At 37.6% G+C, this 18,685-nt stretch overlaps 1 protein-coding gene across 3 annotated transcripts in view; it reads right to left on the reverse strand.

Annotated features, from left to right (window-relative positions):
* The window catches only part of TAX1BP1 (Tax1 binding protein 1), an 82,358-nt gene that overhangs the window by 12,742 nt on the left and 50,931 nt on the right, over nucleotides 1-18,685 (reverse strand). For all 3 annotated transcript variants that reach the window (XM_021079294.1, XM_021079293.1, XM_021079291.1), the window contains exons 9-14: nucleotides 18,129-18,353; nucleotides 17,437-17,583; nucleotides 16,963-17,086; nucleotides 14,446-14,549; nucleotides 11,041-11,166; nucleotides 8,895-8,966 (exon numbers count right to left, since the gene is read on the reverse strand). In XM_021079294.1, coding sequence (XP_020934953.1) covers nucleotides 8,895-8,966; nucleotides 11,041-11,166; nucleotides 14,446-14,549; nucleotides 16,963-17,086; nucleotides 17,437-17,583; nucleotides 18,129-18,353 — 798 coding nt within the window. The remainder of the gene's footprint in view (nucleotides 1-8,894; nucleotides 8,967-11,040; nucleotides 11,167-14,445; nucleotides 14,550-16,962; nucleotides 17,087-17,436; nucleotides 17,584-18,128; nucleotides 18,354-18,685) is intronic.

An 18,685-nucleotide genomic window follows, 5' to 3' on the forward strand; every position in this document is an offset into this window, starting at 1 on the left:
GCAATTCTCCTCCTAGGTATATACTCAAGAAAAATTAAAACATGCCCACAAAAAAAAAAAAAAAAAAAAGTAAGAGAATGTTTACAGCAGCATCACTCATATTAGTAAAACATTAAAATAATCCAAGTGCCCATCAGCTGGTAAAAGGACTAATGTCCATCAACTAGTGAATAAATTCTGTATGACCGGATTTATATGAAATGTTAGAAAAGATAAAACTACAGAGTAACAGCAAGCACATCAGTGGTTACTTGGGACTATAGGTAGTTGGGACAACTGACTGCAAAGGAGCCTGAGGGAATTTTGTGCAATAATAAAACAAACATTCTATAATTTGAACGTAAAAGCAGTTACAGAACTATATATATTTGCCAAAATTCATCAAATTGTATTTAAAATGAGTGAATTTTATCATATGTAAATTGCGTACATCAACAGTTGTTTAAAAAAAAATCAGCCAAAAATATTAACAAAAGTTATAAGGATGGCATTTTTCAAAAGTCAAGTAAAATGTAGCTACTTTTGCTGACTGTCATCCCTTAGGAATAGAGATAAGCCTCTATGTTAACCAATTTTTATCAATATAAATCACTTCTTTTTTTTTTTTTTTTTTTTTACTTTTTAGGGCCGCACCTGCGACATATGGAAGTTCCCAGGCTAGGGGTCGAATTGGAGCTATACCGCCAGCCTATGCCACAGCCACAGCAATGCCAGATCTGAGTCACGTCTGCGACCTACACCACAGCTCATGGCAATGCTGAATCCTTAATCCACCAAGTGAGACCAGGGACTGAACCCACATCCTCATGGATACTAGTCGATTCACTTCTGCTGAGCCACGACAGGAACTCCTAAACCACTTTTAACAAGAATAAGTGGCCTTAAAATTAAGTCATCATCGAGAGAAAAACTGGTAAAAATGAAAAATGCAATCAAGGAATTCCCATTGTGGCGGAGCGGAAACAAATCTGACTAGGAACCATGAAGTTGTAGGTTCGATCCCTGGCCTTGTTCAGTGGGTTAAGGATCTGGCATTGCTGTGAGCTGTGGTGTAGGTCCCAGACACCGCTTGGATCTGGCGTTGCTGTGGCTCTGGCATAGGCCGGCAGCTACAGCTCCGATTAACCCCTAGCCTGGGAACTTCCATACGCCATGGGTGTTTTGCCCGAAAGGACAAAAGGACAAAAGAAAAAAAAAGAAAAATGCAATCAATTTAGGTCTGAGAAGAGAAACAGGAATTAAAAGTTCTTCCTGAACATGTGTAGAGTACAGAAAGCATATGAAATACAACACACTGCAGGACTGCAAGTGAATGACATCTACAACACAGGATGCATGTTAAGAGTAGAAGAAATGCAGCTAAAAACACAGGATAAAGGGCAGATGTGCCAGATCTGTCACACAGTTTGCACTGATGGGTCTAATAGTCCTTGAGCAATAATAACACAGTGAAATGGTCCTTAATAAAGTTAATCTAACAAAACTATACTGGGCATAGTAGAAACAAATAATCAGAAGGGCAGCACGACGCAGTGTGATGGAGTCAGACCAGAATTTGCTCAGCTTCAGCACAAATAACTTCTGAGGAACTTATCTTTCTACATGGCCTCAGAGGATGACTGAGAAATGAGGGGACTGTTTAAAAAACAGCAGGCTCTCAATAAATGTTCCCTCTTCCCAGCCATGATACAAAGCCCCTCAACAATCTGCTATAGTAATTTAGGATTGTGAAAGTGGCAGTGTGAATAGACCACAAGGTAGAGAGTAAATTAAAAAATATTTCAGGAGTTCCCATGTAGTTCAATGGGCTAAAGATCCAACATGGTCACTGCTGTGACTCAAGTTTGACCCCTGTCCACAGGCACAGCCAAAAAATACATATATTTCAAAGATGATACAAGAAAAAGGAAAAAGGATACGAAAGCAGAAAAAAAAAAAAAAAGAGAGAGAGAGATAAAATACTTCTATAAAAATTCCAGAAAATCGATTTAAAGAAGTATGGTTAAGTTCTGTAAGCAAACAATAAACTACTCAAGTGGAGTCAAGAATTTCATCAAAAGATTTACGCATGCACTGATAATGCCAAGCAAATGGCAGAGAATTCCAACCTAATAAAGAGTTTACTCTGGGTTCATACTCCACTCCCCTACCATCAAAGGTGCAATAAGTCCTCTACAAACAGGATAAGGGTAAGAAAAGGAAGAATAGCAGCTTTGATTCCTCACGGGGCAAACTGGAGGCAGAGAAAACAGAATACAGGGACGTGGACAATACAGTTGTGGTTGTTTCACAAATCAAAAAACTGAACCCTTGACTTGAAGGTTCTTAAATCTGCATTTGTCATGCACCCCTTCTCCCAAAGGGTCCATCCATGTTTAGAACTCGGAAAATCCAGGAGTTCCGGCTCAGCAGAAAGCAATCTAGCTAGCATCATGAAGACGCTGGTTCGATCCCTGGCCTCACTCAGTGGGTTAAGGATCTCGCATTGGGGTGAGCTGTGGTTTAGGTCACACATGCAGCTCTGATTCAACCCCCAGCCTGGGAACCCCCACGTGCCATGAGTGTGGTCCTAAAAAGACCAAAACAAAAAAAAAAGATTTCAGAAGATCCATGAACTTGGATGGGAAAAAATTTTTACATCCTTTCACTAACTTCTAACTGAAATTTAGCATTTTGTTCAATTATAGATGTAGGCCGAAAACAGCAACAGCTGCAGTACCTTTAACTTTGTCACTCACAAAAATCACAGATATACGCCTTTCATATTAGTCGTTGCAGCCATCTCAAAGCAGCCTTTATATTCCTCACTACTTTGAAATTAGGGTAATTATCAGACATGTCAAATCTTATTTAACATTTTAATAAATACATACCACTGCTACATACGTCACAAATTTGTTTAAAATTTTTAATAACTACTTTTTTTTTTTTTTAATGGCCACACCCATGGCATACGGAAGTTCTCAGGCCAGGGACTCAATCTGAGCCACAACTGTGGTTGATCTACCCTGCAGCTGCAGCAATGCTGGATCCTTTAAGCCACTGCACCGGGCCGAGGATAGAACCTGTACTTCCGAATTGACATGGCCTGCTACAACTGGACTCTTAACCCACTGTGCCATGGTGGGAACTCCAATAACTATTTCTTATAATTGGTTTCCTTTGCAATTATACAATTATATGTATATTTTGCCTTAGACATTTTTCTTTTTTTTTTTTTTTTTTTTTTTTTGCTGTGCTCATAGCATATGGGTATTTCTGGGGCCAGGGATAGAACGCACACTACAGCAGTGACAATGCTGGATCCTTAACCTGCTGTGCTACCTGGGAACTCTTGTTTTACTCATTTAAAAATACTTTCTGAAAATAGACTTCAATAGACTATGAAAAGGCCCTTGAAACAAAAATGGCAAGACTCCCTATGGGACCTACCCTACCTTCAGAGACAGGCACGTGTGACAGGAGTGTAGCTATGTTCCCTAAGCGAAACAACACTAACTGCCGATTTACAAACTGCCTACAATAAAGTGTCCACGGTTTAGGAAATAGACTGTGTTAGGTGTCCTCTTTTACAGTTCCAGGGAACAGAGGTTTGGTGCGTTGGTTCACCTTTGCTCAAGTGCGTAAATCTTTTCCTTCAGGTTCCCCCAAACGGCTGACAACAGCCTTGGTTTTACATATTACCAACAAGGTCCTCCAAGACTGTTCAAGGGGAGGAATAAGATACTTTTATGTGCCAAATACAGATGCCCTGAGATTAAGGCATTAAATGTTTTCAATTATGTAAAACTCTGTGAACAAGTTGTTCAAGTATTACATAATTCTCATCTTTATTCTTTTATTGCTTCCAGCCTCTAAGTCATACCAAAAAGATAAACAAATGGTAGTCTACATGACTTTCTATAAGATCGGCTCTTTTTTTTTTTCTTTTCCTTTTCCAGTGGAACCTCAGGCATATGTAAGTTCCCAGGCCAGGGATTGAAACAGAGCAGCTGCTTCTACCTATGCCACTGCTGCAACAAAACCAGATACTTAACCCACTGCAGAGGTCTAGGGATAAAACTTGCGCTGCCAGAGACCAGTGCCAGATCTTTAACCCACTGTGCCACAGCAGGAACTCTTTAAAACATTTTTTAATTTTAAATCTTTCTCTGGTAATAGTTAATACAGAATTTCCCACCATCATTTTTTATCTATTTGCCATTGTGTTTTTGCTTTATTATTTTCACTTTTCCCTTTACAAATATCTAATAAAGGGTTTATACAGAATATATGAAATAGTATGAATATATGAAAATGATAAATCATTCTAAATACAGTGGTTTTGGAATGACATGAAAAAGTAAGATATCTTAAACTATATTAAGTTTCTAAATAAATTTAAGAGAGTATTTAATCCTAAGAGATATACTAAATTACTTCATACTATTAAAATTATTTTTATATATAGTTATGAGGGAGCTAGTTTGCTTTTTAATAAAAAAACTATACTGAGTTTTTATTCACAAATATGTTTAGTAAACATTTATTGAGTAGCTACTATGTGGCAGGCACTACTCTCCTGGCACTAGGGATTTAGGAGTAACCAAAATACACAGAAATCCCTGCCCACATGAAGCTTATATTTAGAATGGAGAAAGATGGACAAGAAACAAAATAAGTAACACACATTCTGTCAGATGGTGATACTTCCATTTTTTCATTTATTCTACTAATGCTTAATGATCACTTGGTTCATTCCGAGCACTGTGTAGATCCAGGTTTCAGGGCTGACCAAACAGAACTCAATCCTAACCCTAACCCTGCAGAGGATCAGGGTAGGACTGAGGGTTCTGAGAAACTCTTGGGAAGAAGACAAACATTAACCAAGCTGTTGAAACAGCAAACAAATTCTTTTAAATACAGTCTTTAGAAGTAATGTAAAACTTGGAGTTCCCGTCGTGGCTCAGCAAAAACGAACCTGACTAGCAACCATGAGGACACAGGTTCGATCCTTGGCCTCACTCAGTGGGTTAAGGAACCGGCATTGCTGTGAGCTGTGGTAGAGGTCACAGACGTGGCTCGGATCTAGCGTTGCTGTGGCTCTGGCGTAGGCCAAAGGCCACAGCTCCAATTTGACCCCTAGCCTGGGAACTTCCATATGCCTCAGGTGCAGCCCTAAAAAGACCAAAAAAAAAGAGGAAGAAGTAGTAATGTAAAACTATAGTGTCACTAGCTGGAAAATCAAGAGTAACTCAAGAAGATAGGAAGGAGACAGCAAACTGGTCTACCACTGCTTTCCTGACAGGGCAGGGTATTAACTGACAATAAAACTGCTGATCCCAATGTTTCTTTTATCAAACGCTTATATAAGCAAATGCTATGAATTATGTTTGCCACATTAATATGCTCAGTCATTCAACAAATATTTAACTTCAAGTATCTGGCACTGTACTAGGAGCTATAAATACAGTGGTAAGATAGACAGACACCGCCCCTGTCTTCATGGACCTTACAATTAAGCAAAGGGAGTTAGATAAATAAGCACAGAGATAAATATTAAAATCACAAATTTTAATAAGTGCTATGAAATAAAAGTACAGTTCCCAGGTGTAAGTTTAATAAAGGCATCTAATTTAGACTGCGAGGTCAAAGAAGGCCTCTCTAAAGAAGAGTTATTTAATATGAGTGGTAGGAATAATTAGACATTTAGTGTAAAATAATAGAAATTATGGGATAGACTAGGAAAAAAACTACCACTGGAGGAAGAAAGAAGGCAATTAGGGTTAACAAGATAAAATGAGACAGCCATGAAGCAACACCTGTAGATTGCTCATAAGGAGCACAAACAAGCTCACTGTATTATTCTATTCTTATATATGTTTAAATTCTTCTTTTAAAAAAAGTTAACCAAGAATTGTAGGCAAGAACATTTCAGGCCAAGAACATGAAGAAAGGCCCTGAAACAAGAAAGCAATTCATGAGTTGTAAGGCCTTGGGGACTAGAACAGTAAGTATGGTCCCCGGACCAGCAGCAATAGCAATTTGTTGAAAGTATAAATTTTAAGCGCCATCACAGACCTACAAATCAGAAACCCTGGGAACAGAACCCAGAAACCTGTGTTTTAACAAATAATGCAGGTGATTCTAATAAAAGCTCAAAATTGAGAACCACTACTGAGAGAGGTTCTACAACAGAGAAGAGTTAAACAGGAAACTGTGGTTTAAAATGGGACCAGAAAGAGAAATTGGAGGCCACCTATATAAAATGATCTAAGCTATGCTGAGAATTTTGGCATTTATCTAAGTGCTCTAGTGCACGGAAGGCCCACTAAAGGGCTTTAAACAAGGAAGGGATCAGCTGTACATTTTTAAAGGTTACCTTGCCTGTAGTTTGAATAACCTTTCACTTCAGTCAAAGGTAGAGGAGGGGAGTGACCTCCTGGGGAGACAAGTGTGGCCCTCATTTAACAACCACCAAGGAACTGAGTTCTGACAACAAGTGAGCTCGGAAGTGAATCTACACCCGTGAGCTCACTGAGTGCCATCTGACACCCTGGCTGCAGTTCTGTGAGATGTCTAAATTAAAGAGGACCAGGCTAAGCCACACCTGGATTCCTGACTCACAAAAACTGTAAGATTCAGGGAACGATATCCACTCTGTGACAGAACATGATGAACGATAATATGAGAAAAAAGTGTGTGTGTGTGTGTGTATGTATGTATGTATATGTGTGTTTGTGTGTGTATATATATAATATGACTGGGTCAATTTGCTGTACAGAAAAAAATTGACCAACATTGTAAATCAATTACATTTAAAACAAAACAAAACAAAACAGTGAGATAAGAAATTTTGGGTTTTTTCCCTCTTTTTTTGTCTTTTTACAGCCGCACCTGCAGCATATGGAAGTTCCCAACCCAGGGGTCGAATCCTACTCTCAGCTGAGGCCTAGGCCACAGCCAGGGCAACACTGGATGCGAGCCGCACCTATGACCTACCCCACAGATTGTGGCAATGCTGGATCCTTAACCCATTGAGCGAGGCCAGGAATCAAACCTGCATCCTCACAGAGGTAATTTCAGGTCCTTAACCTGCTGAGCCACAACAGGAACTCTCAAGTGTTGTTGTAAGCCGCTACATTTTCAGGTAATTTGCTATGCAGCGTAACTGTCATTACATTGTTTTCTCTGTGTGATTTCGTCCATTTATAACACAGTGTACAAATGATTAGAATCACAACTATCTTTCACTGTCATACATGAAACTTCAAAATAACTAAAATTATGATTTTATGTGTAAATTATATACATAAATGTTATATATGAAGTGTGTACTTTATAAATGTAAAATATATATTAAGTATCTTGACTGCTTCTCTCTAGCATCAGTTATTAACTCTAAGCACAAAACACACTTAGAGCCAAGGTTTCTTACCAAGAATTGTGAAAGTAAATCCTATTTCAAAAAGTTGTCTTAGTAGTTCCTGCTGTGGCACAATGGGATTAGCAGTGTCTTGGGAGCGCTGGATCGCAGGTTCCCCCAGGTTCGATCCCCGGCCCAGCAGAGTGGGTTAAGGATCTGACACTGCCACAGCTGCGGCTTGGATCTTGACTGAGGCTCAGAGATGATCCTTGGCCCAGGAACTCCATATGCTGCAGGGCAGCCAACAAAGGAAAAAAAAAAAGTTGTCTTAAACATTTGGAATATATTTTATCGATTTCTTGCCAGATCTGATTGAGTCACCACTGTTTTAACTTTGAAATACATCTGACCAAAACTCATACCAGAAATTTAAAACAATTTCTTACTCTTCAATTGTGCTCCTATTGTTTTAATTAGCTTTAACCCACTGTTTATTTGCAGGGATTTTTTGTAACCCAGTTGTCATTTTATTACCCCTCACTGAAGGGGGCAGGGGAGGTGAGGAGGATGAGAGAGTGAGGGAGAGAGAATTAATGCAAACAACATTTGAATACAACATACTGACAATAGGGGTGGAAGGGAGAATTGCAATTAAATAGATTTCCTTCTCATGTGATATGGCTCTAGCAATCCTGAAACTGCCAACAGCAAAAATGTGGCACCGTCGAGGAAAAAAGCCAATGTTGCAGTACTGTGAAAACAGGTTTACCTTCGTAGACCTCTAAAAGGGGATGGGGACCCCCGCCCAACCCTCCCGCCAAAGGACCACAAACCACACTGCGAGAAATGCTGCACTAGAGCATGTTTTATATTATATGTGTATGCTCTGTTTGAATGTTACATTATGATACAAGTCATTAACTTCTAAAAGGTTTCCCATTACAAAAGAAAACAGGATAAATACATTAGGTATCATTTAAATTTGTTTACTGTTCTCCTAAATTTGCACATTAAGGTTTAATATAAACTACGTAATGAAAATCAAACCAAGTTTCAACACTTGAACATTTTTCTCCTACCAAAATAAGGTATTTTAAAATATAAATAAAAAGGTTTTCTACCTAAGGGTTTTAACATGTCTTTTCTTTATCCATTTAACTTTAAAAAAATCACTCTCACATGAACTGTAAAATGTGTGTCCTTTCATAAAGCATCAAGTGTCCTATGAAATATTTTTTTAAAAATACATTGTTCAGGAGTTCCCGTCGTGGCTCAGTGGTTAATGAATCCTATTAGGAACCATGAGGTTTCGGATTCGATCCCTGGCCTCACTCAGTGGGTTAAGGATCCGGTGTTGCCATCAGCTGTGGTGTAGGTCGAAGATGCAGCTCAGATCTATCGTTGCTGTGGCTCTGACGTAGGCTGGTGGCTACAGCTCCAATTCAACCCCTAGCCTAGGAACCTCCTTATGCCATGGGTGCGGCCCTAGAAAAGACAAAAAAATAAAATAAAATAAAATAAAAATAAATAAAAATACATTGTTCAATACCTTCCCTCTGGAGAGGTTTTCCAAATGTGAAGTCAGACCACTTATCTCTTTGTCTTTCTCTGCCAACTGAAGCTGAAGAAAGAAAGAAAACCATCGTTAATTTTTTTCATTACTTCACTCTCTTCTTACCCTTCTAGTTTATAGCATTCTATCAAAATAATTCCCATTACTGTACCCGTGTATTTTCCTTGGTTCTTATTCTTCAGCATCTCGGAATTACCTGTCTTCCCCCACCCCAACAAATACTCCAATGGAAGCAGTCCTAAGGTATGTAGACATAATTTATGTACAACTTCATCACGCCTTGCCTCATGCATGTCTGATTCTGTCTAAATGGCACAAAATAAGGGAAAGAGCCCTAAACAAAAAGCCAAGCAATTTTACCAGCTGTGCAACCTTAAATATGTTGTTTAATCTCAATGTACCTTTTGGTCATAAGTGAAATGACTTAGCGTCCACAGGTTTGGAAGACGGTTACTAGGCTGTGAATGTGAAAGAGCTGTGAACATCACCATCTCGCTTTCGGCAATTTCTGCTGAACTAGAAACTTCTTAAGCCCAGCACTGTGCCTCAGTTATATGACCACCCATGTAACAGCCAACACAGCGCTTCATATGCAACAGGCTTCAATAAATATTTACTAAATCATTTTTTTAGTCAATATGCTAAAATAAAATTTCATACAAATTCAGTATTCATACTTTGTAATAAAGGAAGCTGCTAAGCAATAAAAACAATATCCAAAGGAATCCCAGAAACAATAATAACCTCATCAAATAAATTTTAAAATTTCATTCAGGGGTGTTACCATCGTGGCTCAGCAGAGAAGAACCTGACTAGTATCCATGAGGATCCAGGTTTGATCCTTGGCCTCCATCAGTGGGTTAAGGATCCGGCATTGCCGTGAGCTGTGGTGTAGGTTCCAGTCCTGGCTCAGATCTGGTGTTGCTAAGGCTGTGGTGTAGGCCAGCAGCTGTAGTGCCAATTTGACCCCTAGCCTGGGAACCTCCAAATGCTGCAGGTATGGCCCTAAAAAAAACAAAAAAATAAATAAATAATTCATTTGGATAGCAGATAAAGATAAAAAAGGACCACCAGTAAATTACCTTAGCCTGTAATAAACCACCCACAACAAAATAATTCTTGGTGTCAAAAATATTATATTTGGGGGAAAAATGTAAATGTAATGTATACATGTAAGGATAACTTGATCCCCTTGCTGTACAGTGGGAAAATAAAAAAAAAATAATAAATAAATAAATAAATAAAAGAATATTATATTTGGGAGTTCCCCTCATGGCTCAGCAGTTAGTGAACCCAACTAGCATCCATGAGGATATGGCACTGCTGTGAGCTATGGTGTAGGTTGCAGCCCGGATCCTGTGTTGCTGTGGCATAGGCCAGCGGCTACAGCTCCGATTGGACCCCCTAGCCTGGGAACTTCCATATGCCGTGGATGCAGTCCTAAACAGACAAAAGACCAAAAAATATATATGTATTATATTTAAAAATTAGATGATAGGTACAATTAACAAAGCAAAGGTAAACCATTTGAAAATTCCAGGCCTTTAGTCACACACACAAAAATGCAAATCACACAAACACACACATATAACACCCTAAAATGTATAGGATTACACTTTACTACCTAGAGAGAAAATACCTTTCTACTTATTAATTAGCTGTACAGCCTATTAATATCACTTACATTTAGGATCACAAGAAACATTTTGGCGATAAATTTTAAAACCTTTACATTCGTTTTTTAAATTATCATATCTTACTATCCTCCCAAAACACACTAAGGCCCCAGACTAATTTCATAAATACATTCATATTTTGGTGATTATGAAATGATCACTTTTCATCTTAAAAACTAAGCATGATTAAAAGATCCAAATACAATAGCCATCTGAATCTGCAAAATTAGAGCCACAATGGTAATGCATGAGTATCCATTTTCTCAGTTCATAGTTAATAAACTACATTCAACATCACTAAATACATAGTACGTTTTTATCTATACATGAAAATTCTACCTCAATTACCCATTTTAAAACTTTACATTAGCTTGATAAAATTATAGACAGCATATTTTCAAAACTACCAGGTACTATGTCTCAAGTTATATGAATACTAAACTTACTTTGTAATTGTCCTCTACTTCAGCTAATTCTAGTTTTACATTTTCAGCAATTTTCACTTGTTCTTTCCATTTCAGCTCCATTTTTGCAAGTTCATCAGCATATTTACTGCATTTTGTTTTCTCATCCTAAATGAAATTATCAAAAGATTTTAAATCCATACAGAGCAAACATCTATACAAACATACTTAGACATATGCTGAATGTTTATTATAACACAATTTGTTACATTGTTATAACAGTATAAATATTAAAATATCAGGGAGTTCCCGAATTTTTCAGTTTTTCGGGGAGTTCCCGTTGTAGTGCAATGGAAACAAATCCGACTAGGAACCATGAAGTTGTGGGTTCAATCCCTGACCTCACTCAGTGGGTTAAGGATTCGGCATTGCTGTGAGCTGTGGTGTTGGTCACAGACATGGTTCGGATCTGGCTTGGCTGTGGCATAGGCTGGCAGGAACAGCTCTGTTTGGACCCCTAGCCTGGGAACCTCCATATACCATGGGTGCGGCCCTAAAAAGAAAAAAGACAAGAAAATAAAAAATAAATAAAAATTAAAATAACCACAATAGCAGTGGAAGACTGGATAAATCGTTTTATATCCATACAATGGAACAGAATATATTTATCAAAAAAGAAGTAGATATACAAATTAACACGGAAAAATGTCAAGATACACTAATTGAAAACAGCAAGTTGCAAAAACAGAATTTAGAGTATATCCAGTTTTTGCTTTAAAAGTTAACGCAATTTTATATGATGTCTATGCAGTATATGTAGAAAAGAATAAACCAAAACACTAATAGCTTTTAAATTTGGGAATCAGAATCATACTGGTACTTTTTACCACTTTTATTCTTTATTTCTATAATGGCCTAAGATTTCACGATAAGCATACATTGCCTTTGCAAAGAAGTTAATAAAAGTCACGTGTTTATAATGCTGTTGCTTCTAGGCATTAATAACTAAAACTCTGGGATTTCCTGAGCAAGACAATCTCCAGACGGGTACGCACTGCTCTACTCTACAACCCAGAATGTTAAAAGGAAGGAGAGTTAGAAATCCTGACGAAAAGGTAAATTGACCACTTTCATTTTCAAAGTTATGTTCAAGGAAAAAATTTTAAAATATGCTTTGTTTGAGCAATTTAATGGAGAAAATAAGTCCTTCTAACAAATAATGCTGGAACAACTGAATATCCTTAAGTATACATACCATACTTCATACTATACACAAAAAATAAACTTAAAATGGTTAAAAGGCCTAAACAAACCTAAGACCACAAAATTTCTAGGTGAGAAAATCTTTACCAGTTAGATTAGTAAATGTTTCTTAGGACATAAAAGTAGAACACATTAAAGAATAAATTGATAATCTGTACTTCAGCAAAACTAAAACTTCCTAAAAAGAGCATTAAGGAAACAAAAAGGCAAGCCACAGGCTGGAGAAAATATTCACCACACATATCAGAAAAACAATTTGTATCCAAAATAAAGAACACTTAAAACTCAATTATAAGATGAACCCAATTTTTAAAATGGCAAAAGACTTGAACTCTCACACTAAAAAGGAATGAACTATCAATATAAGAAAACTAGATAAATCTCAAAATAACTGTGCTGAAAGGGGACAGGAAAATAAGAGCATACCATATGATTCCACTTATAGAAACTGTACAAAAGGTAGGCTAATTTCTAGTGGCAGAAGGCAAACCAATGGTTTCCTGGGAATGGGGAGAGAGGGAGGGATGAGAGTTGCAAGTGAATACAAAAAAGCTTTGCAAGTAATGGAAATGTTCATTAGCTTGACACTGGGATACTTCCACAGCTATACATACAGAAAACCTCAACAAACCGCAGACCTTAAATATGTGCAATTTACTCAATTTCAATTGTTCTGTGACAGAGTCATAAAACAAAACATAACAAAAACACCTTGAGGAAGTGTTTAGCTTGACAGAACATTCAATCTTCCTTTCAATATTATACAATGAGATTTTATTTTAAAATGTTCATCCAAAATTGTTTCTTACTGAAAAATAGTCTAGTCTTCTATAAATGACTACTGTGACCTCAAGGGTACTGTTCAAATCAACCCTCTATAAAAGGATCTTCTGAAGCAACAAAAATGTTCAGTTTAAAACCTGCTTAAAGGGTTACATTAGGAGCTCCTGTTGTGGCGCAGTGGTTAACGAATCCAACTAGGAACCATGAGGTTGCAGGTTCAATCCCTGCCCTTGCTCAGTGGGTTAAGGATCTAGCGTTGCCGTGAGCTATGGTGTAGGCTGCAGATGCAGCTTGGACCCCGCGTTGTTGTGGCTCTGGCATAGGCTGGCAGCTACAGCTCCGATTCGACCCCTAGCCTGGGAACCTCCATATGCCAAGGGAGCGGCCCTAGAAAAGGCAAAAAGACCAAAAAAAAAAAAAAGGGGGGGTTACAGTCAATTAAGATTAAGATAGTAAAGTATTCTAAATTCATTACTGTAACAGTGAGCTAATATATGAACTTCAATCTATAGCTCTAAAATTATCCCTCAAAAACAAACAAAAGTTTTAGGTAAACAAACACATACACAAAAAATCTCTTCCTCCCTTCCCCAAATCAGGTACCATGAGGAGTTCCCGTTGTGGCTCGGCAGTTAACAAATGGACTAGCATTCATGAGGACACAGGTTCGATCCCTGGCCTTGCTCAGTGGGGTAAAGGATCTGGCATTGCCATGAACTGCAGTGTGGGTTGCAGATTCAGCTCGGATCTGGTGTTGCTGTGGCTGTGACGTAGGCCAGCAACTACAGCTCTTATTGAACCCCTAGCCTGGGAACCTCCATATGCTGCAGGTGTGGCCCTAAAAAGACAAAAAAAAAAATTTAGGTACAAATGAGAAGCATTTTCCCTTTGTCCTTTAAATCCTCCAGGAGGGAATGCTACTAGAATGGTTGCAAAACTTAAATCTTTGAATAAAACAGTTTGATATAATCAAAATAAATATCATAAAGGCAACAACTCATTTGGTTAACATTCTCTTTTTCCATTTTGCTAATCTGCTTCACTTTAGGAAAGTCTTTGCTATTATTACCATAAATGTAAAAAAAAAAAAACCCAAAAAAGAGTACCTCCAACTCAAATAGTTTTCATATAGCCTTATAAGAAGACATAATAATATCACTTGCCCACTATCAAGAGAATATTTGGGGAACAAAAAATACTAATTTTAGGATCATGATTTTACACACATGCCTTCATGAACAGGTAAACAATCCTAACATCATCTCAAAAGTGAAAATAAATACCAGTTGGAAAAAAAAGGGTATAAAGAAGAAATCCTAGGATACACATCAATCAAAACAATAAAGGTAAGCTAAGCCATTACATTTGATAAATCTTTCCCTTACAAGGGAGCTAGCTTACCTGCAAGAGTTGTTTACATTTATTATACTTTTCTGTCTTGTCAGCAATTTCTTTGGTCATTTCAGAGACTTGTCCCTTGGTCAGACTGTCAAAATCGGTCTCAGCTATAATAAGGCAGAACATAAGATTATTATTTTAAAAAAAGGGAGGAGTTCCTATTGTGTTATTTTGCTCCTTATAACATCATCCCACTCAGATGTTAGAATACTGTGATACATAATAAATGAAATGCTAAAGGAGACAAACAGCTATTTTAAAACATCTAGGAGTTCCCGTCGTGGCGCAGTGGTTAACGAATCCGACTAGGAACCATGAGGTTGCGGGTTCGGTCCCTGCCCTTGCTCAGTGGGTTAACGATCCGGTGTTGCCGTGAGCTGTGGTGTAGGTTACAGATGCGGCTCGGATCCCGCGTTGCTGTGGCTCTGGCGTAGGCCAGTGGCTACAGCTCTGATTCGACTCCTAGCCTGGGAACCTCCATATGCTGTGGGAGCGGCCCAAGAAATGGCAAAAAGACAAAAAAACAAAACAAAACAAAACAAAAAACCACATCTATTCAGGAGTTCCCGTGGTGGCTCAGTGGTTAATGAATCCGACTAGGAACCATGAGGTTTCAGGTTCGATCCCTGGGCTTGCTCAGTGGGTTAAGGATTCAGCGTTGCCCTGAGCTGTGGTGAAGGTCGAAGACATGGCTCAGATCCTGCGTTGCTGTGGCTCTAGTGTAGACCAGCAGCTACAGCTCCGATTCGACCCCTAGCCTGGGACCCTCCATATGCTACGGGAGAGGCCCTAAAAAAGAAAATAAATAAATAAATAAAAATAAAACATCTATTCAGAGTTTCCACTGTGGCACAACACGACTGGCAGCATCTTGGGTTAAACCCCAGCGCAGCACAGTGGGTTAAGGATCCGGTATTTTTCCCTGGGTCCAGGAACTGCATATGCTGCAGGAGACCAAAAAAGAAAAAAAAAAAAGCTATTCAAAAACATTTATTCATACACTAAATAAACAAGAAGGATAATACAAACATTAGATGAGAATTTTTTAATGTCGGTTTGGCCACGATCATGGTCACATACAATAACGAAAAAAATTTCGTCTTTTTCTTGGGGGGTGGGTGCCCACCCACAGCATGTGGAAATGTCCAGGCTAGGGATCAAATAGGAGCTGATGCTGCCAACCTATGCCACAGCAGATGCAGGATCCAAGCCACATCTGCGACCCACACCATATCTCAAGGCAACACCAGATCCTTAATCCACTGAGCGAGGCCAGGTATCAAACCTGCATCCTCATGAATATTAGTTGGCTTCATTATCACTGAGCCACAACAGGAACTCCTGAAAAAAAGTCTTTATTTTTTTAAACTAGCTAGAAATAGTTCTAAAATCACACAAAAATTCTTCTTTATATACAGGATACATAGCAAAAGGATACATAGGAAAGCTGTACTCTCGGAGAAAGATTTTCAATTATTTTTCTAGTCCTTCATTACTACTCAGTAAGTCTTTATTAAAGCAGTATTATAACACCTTTTTTAGAACTACAGAAGATAAATAGAAATGGAAGGCAGGATCCTGTTCTATAGCAGTTGAATCTAAATGTTTAATAGTATAGGAAATTTATAATACATTTGAAAAGCCTAAAACACCAATTCCTCTAAATACTGCACAATTAAATGTACTTTTATAAACTCTAGTACTGTCATTATTGTCAAATCTTTAATATAAGGTGAAAAAATTAGGACAAGTGAAAAGAAGTTACTTCAAATTTTCATGTTTTCATATATTCATTGTCGCTAGTAAAAATTTAACTTGCCCACTAGCAGGTACACTAATGAGGAAAAGTATCCTAATGACCCATAGCAGCCAACAACAAAAAAAGCAAGCAAAAGAGAAACATAAATAGAACTAAAAGAATTGTAAGTTTCCCCCAACACAACTATACAATTAAAGTGCCAAAAATGGCTCCAAATTCCACAGATTTAGTGGAATATTAATTAAAATCTCAATTCTTGGTTCTTGTCCTAAAGTGCAAATGCTACATGCATTAGTACTTACAAAACACCAGCTCATTTAATTAACACCTGTGAACATGCCCACAAAGATAAATACTAGCTCACACTCACATTTTGTATATTCACCACATATATAACTTACTTTTAGACTCCTACTTTCCCTTTGCCTCAATCCTTCACTTATAAGGATTTTTTTCTTCCCCTTTTTTGGCCGCCCTATGGCATATGGTGTTTCCAGGCCAGGGATCAGATTTGAGCCACAGCTGCGACCCACAGCGGTGGCAACACTGGCTCCTTTAAACCATTTTGCTGGACCAGGGACTAAACCAGCGTCCTTGGCACAGCAAAGACGTCACTGATCCCACTACATCACAGCGGGAACTCCACTTAGAAGGATTTTTATAAGCTTCCTAAAATTCTTATGCATGGAAAAGGCAGTAATCAATGAGTATAAATACTTTTAAAGGTAGAACATTTTATACAAAGTCTAAAAGATTTCTACCTGCAGAAGGTGGTGGCTTTACATCAAGAGTAGAGGCAGCAGTAGCTGGGTCTGTGTTTATTGAAGCATCAATCACTTTCTGCTGACTCCCAACTTTCTTTGTGAAGACACTATTGTTATTAGCCTATTTAAAATATTAACAATCAATTGTTAAATGAGGTAATATTTCCCTCTTACAGTAACTGGTATCATATAAATAAATCCTTGAAAAGTCCACAAAGCTGCTACTGTCTTAAAGGCCACAAAGACTGAATTTCAAATATCACTTTACTAATCTAAATACTACAAAAAAGAGTATTTCTCTGGAAAATAAAAACTCCAGGTTTTTTTAAAATTATCACTACAATATTTGTCCAGTAATGTGAAACCAAGCAGAGAAAATATATTCAAAGGGTAGAATATTATGAATTTGATTTGCAAACAAAAATATTGATAAAGGAATTATTTTACTATGTTGAATTCAAGTATACTTACCGATTGGTCTGAAAGTTTATTTATTTGTTTTTGGAGTCTCTGGCATTCCTTGAATTTTTCTTTATAATGATCTGCTGCCATCTGAAGACGAAGTTTCAGATCTTCAACTTCTCTTCTCAGTTCGTGTTCCAGTGTTTCAGTCTTTTCCTAGAGAGAAATAAACACTTTCTCTAAAAGAAACATAAAAATCTCATATCTCATAATGTAGCAGTAAATCCAACTTCACTTTAGCTTTTCTCCTTCTGGCTCTTAATTTTTATTTTTTTTGACTACAGAGTCACATTAGCTCTAATAAAGTCAGCTTTATATTCTTAGGACTAAGGTACATTAAAAACACCAGAGAAGAATAATCTAGCTCGAGAAGCAAGTAGTTCTCTGTTAAACAATCATTGTATCATTTTATGCAGCTAGTAAGTAAGACATTGCAAACAGAGCAATATATACCTGACATCAGAAAGTGTAATTAATAATAGAGCAGGTTTTACTAACCAATAGCAATTTGTTTACGGAAGTTTTTCTTAAAGCTCGTATTAATTTCAATCCAAGGAGTTAAAATGACTTAACAAAATGAATGGAAATTTAAATTCTGTGATCAGGAATCTGACCTAAATTACTTTAACATAATTCATTCTCTTTCATGAGCTTTTAGTGAGTTTTGATCAAAATGGAAATTCAAAATTAACCCAATTTACCTGGTCTTTTTTCACAGCACTTAGTTTAAGCTCTGCCACTGCATCGGCTAACTGCTTTTTTACTTTCTCATTTTCCAAGCGTGCAGTATGCAGATCTGCCATTGTTTTATCCCGCACATTTACTGCATCACTAAGTTCTTTAGCCAGAAAGACAGCTTCTTGCCGAGTTGCCTGAACCTGTTCCTCTGCTTTACGAAGTTGCTCCTTTAGGAAAAAGGTATCTTCCTAAGAAAGACAGATAAATATATTTGTAATTAAACCATTCAAGTTAAAAAAGGCAACAATAGAAAAAGAAACTTTTACTACATCAACTGATCTAAAATTTTAAACTAAATATTGCATTTCTATTCATGACTCAGATGAAGTATGTAAGTCTATAAAAAAATGTAAGCTGTGACTTTGTTCTAGAGACCCCACGTAACTCCTATGCACTGGGTATCAAGACTATCACTTTATGCATGAGGAAAGTAAAGCACAGGAAGTTAGGCAACATACCAATGCTTAAATTCTTGGCTCAATACTCAAATGGGAGCTATTGTCCCCCAGAATCTCTCCAG

Source organism: Sus scrofa, chromosome 18 (genome assembly GCF_000003025.6).
Source record: "Sus scrofa isolate TJ Tabasco breed Duroc chromosome 18, Sscrofa11.1, whole genome shotgun sequence".
NCBI classification, from domain to species: domain Eukaryota; kingdom Metazoa; phylum Chordata; class Mammalia; order Artiodactyla; family Suidae; genus Sus; species Sus scrofa.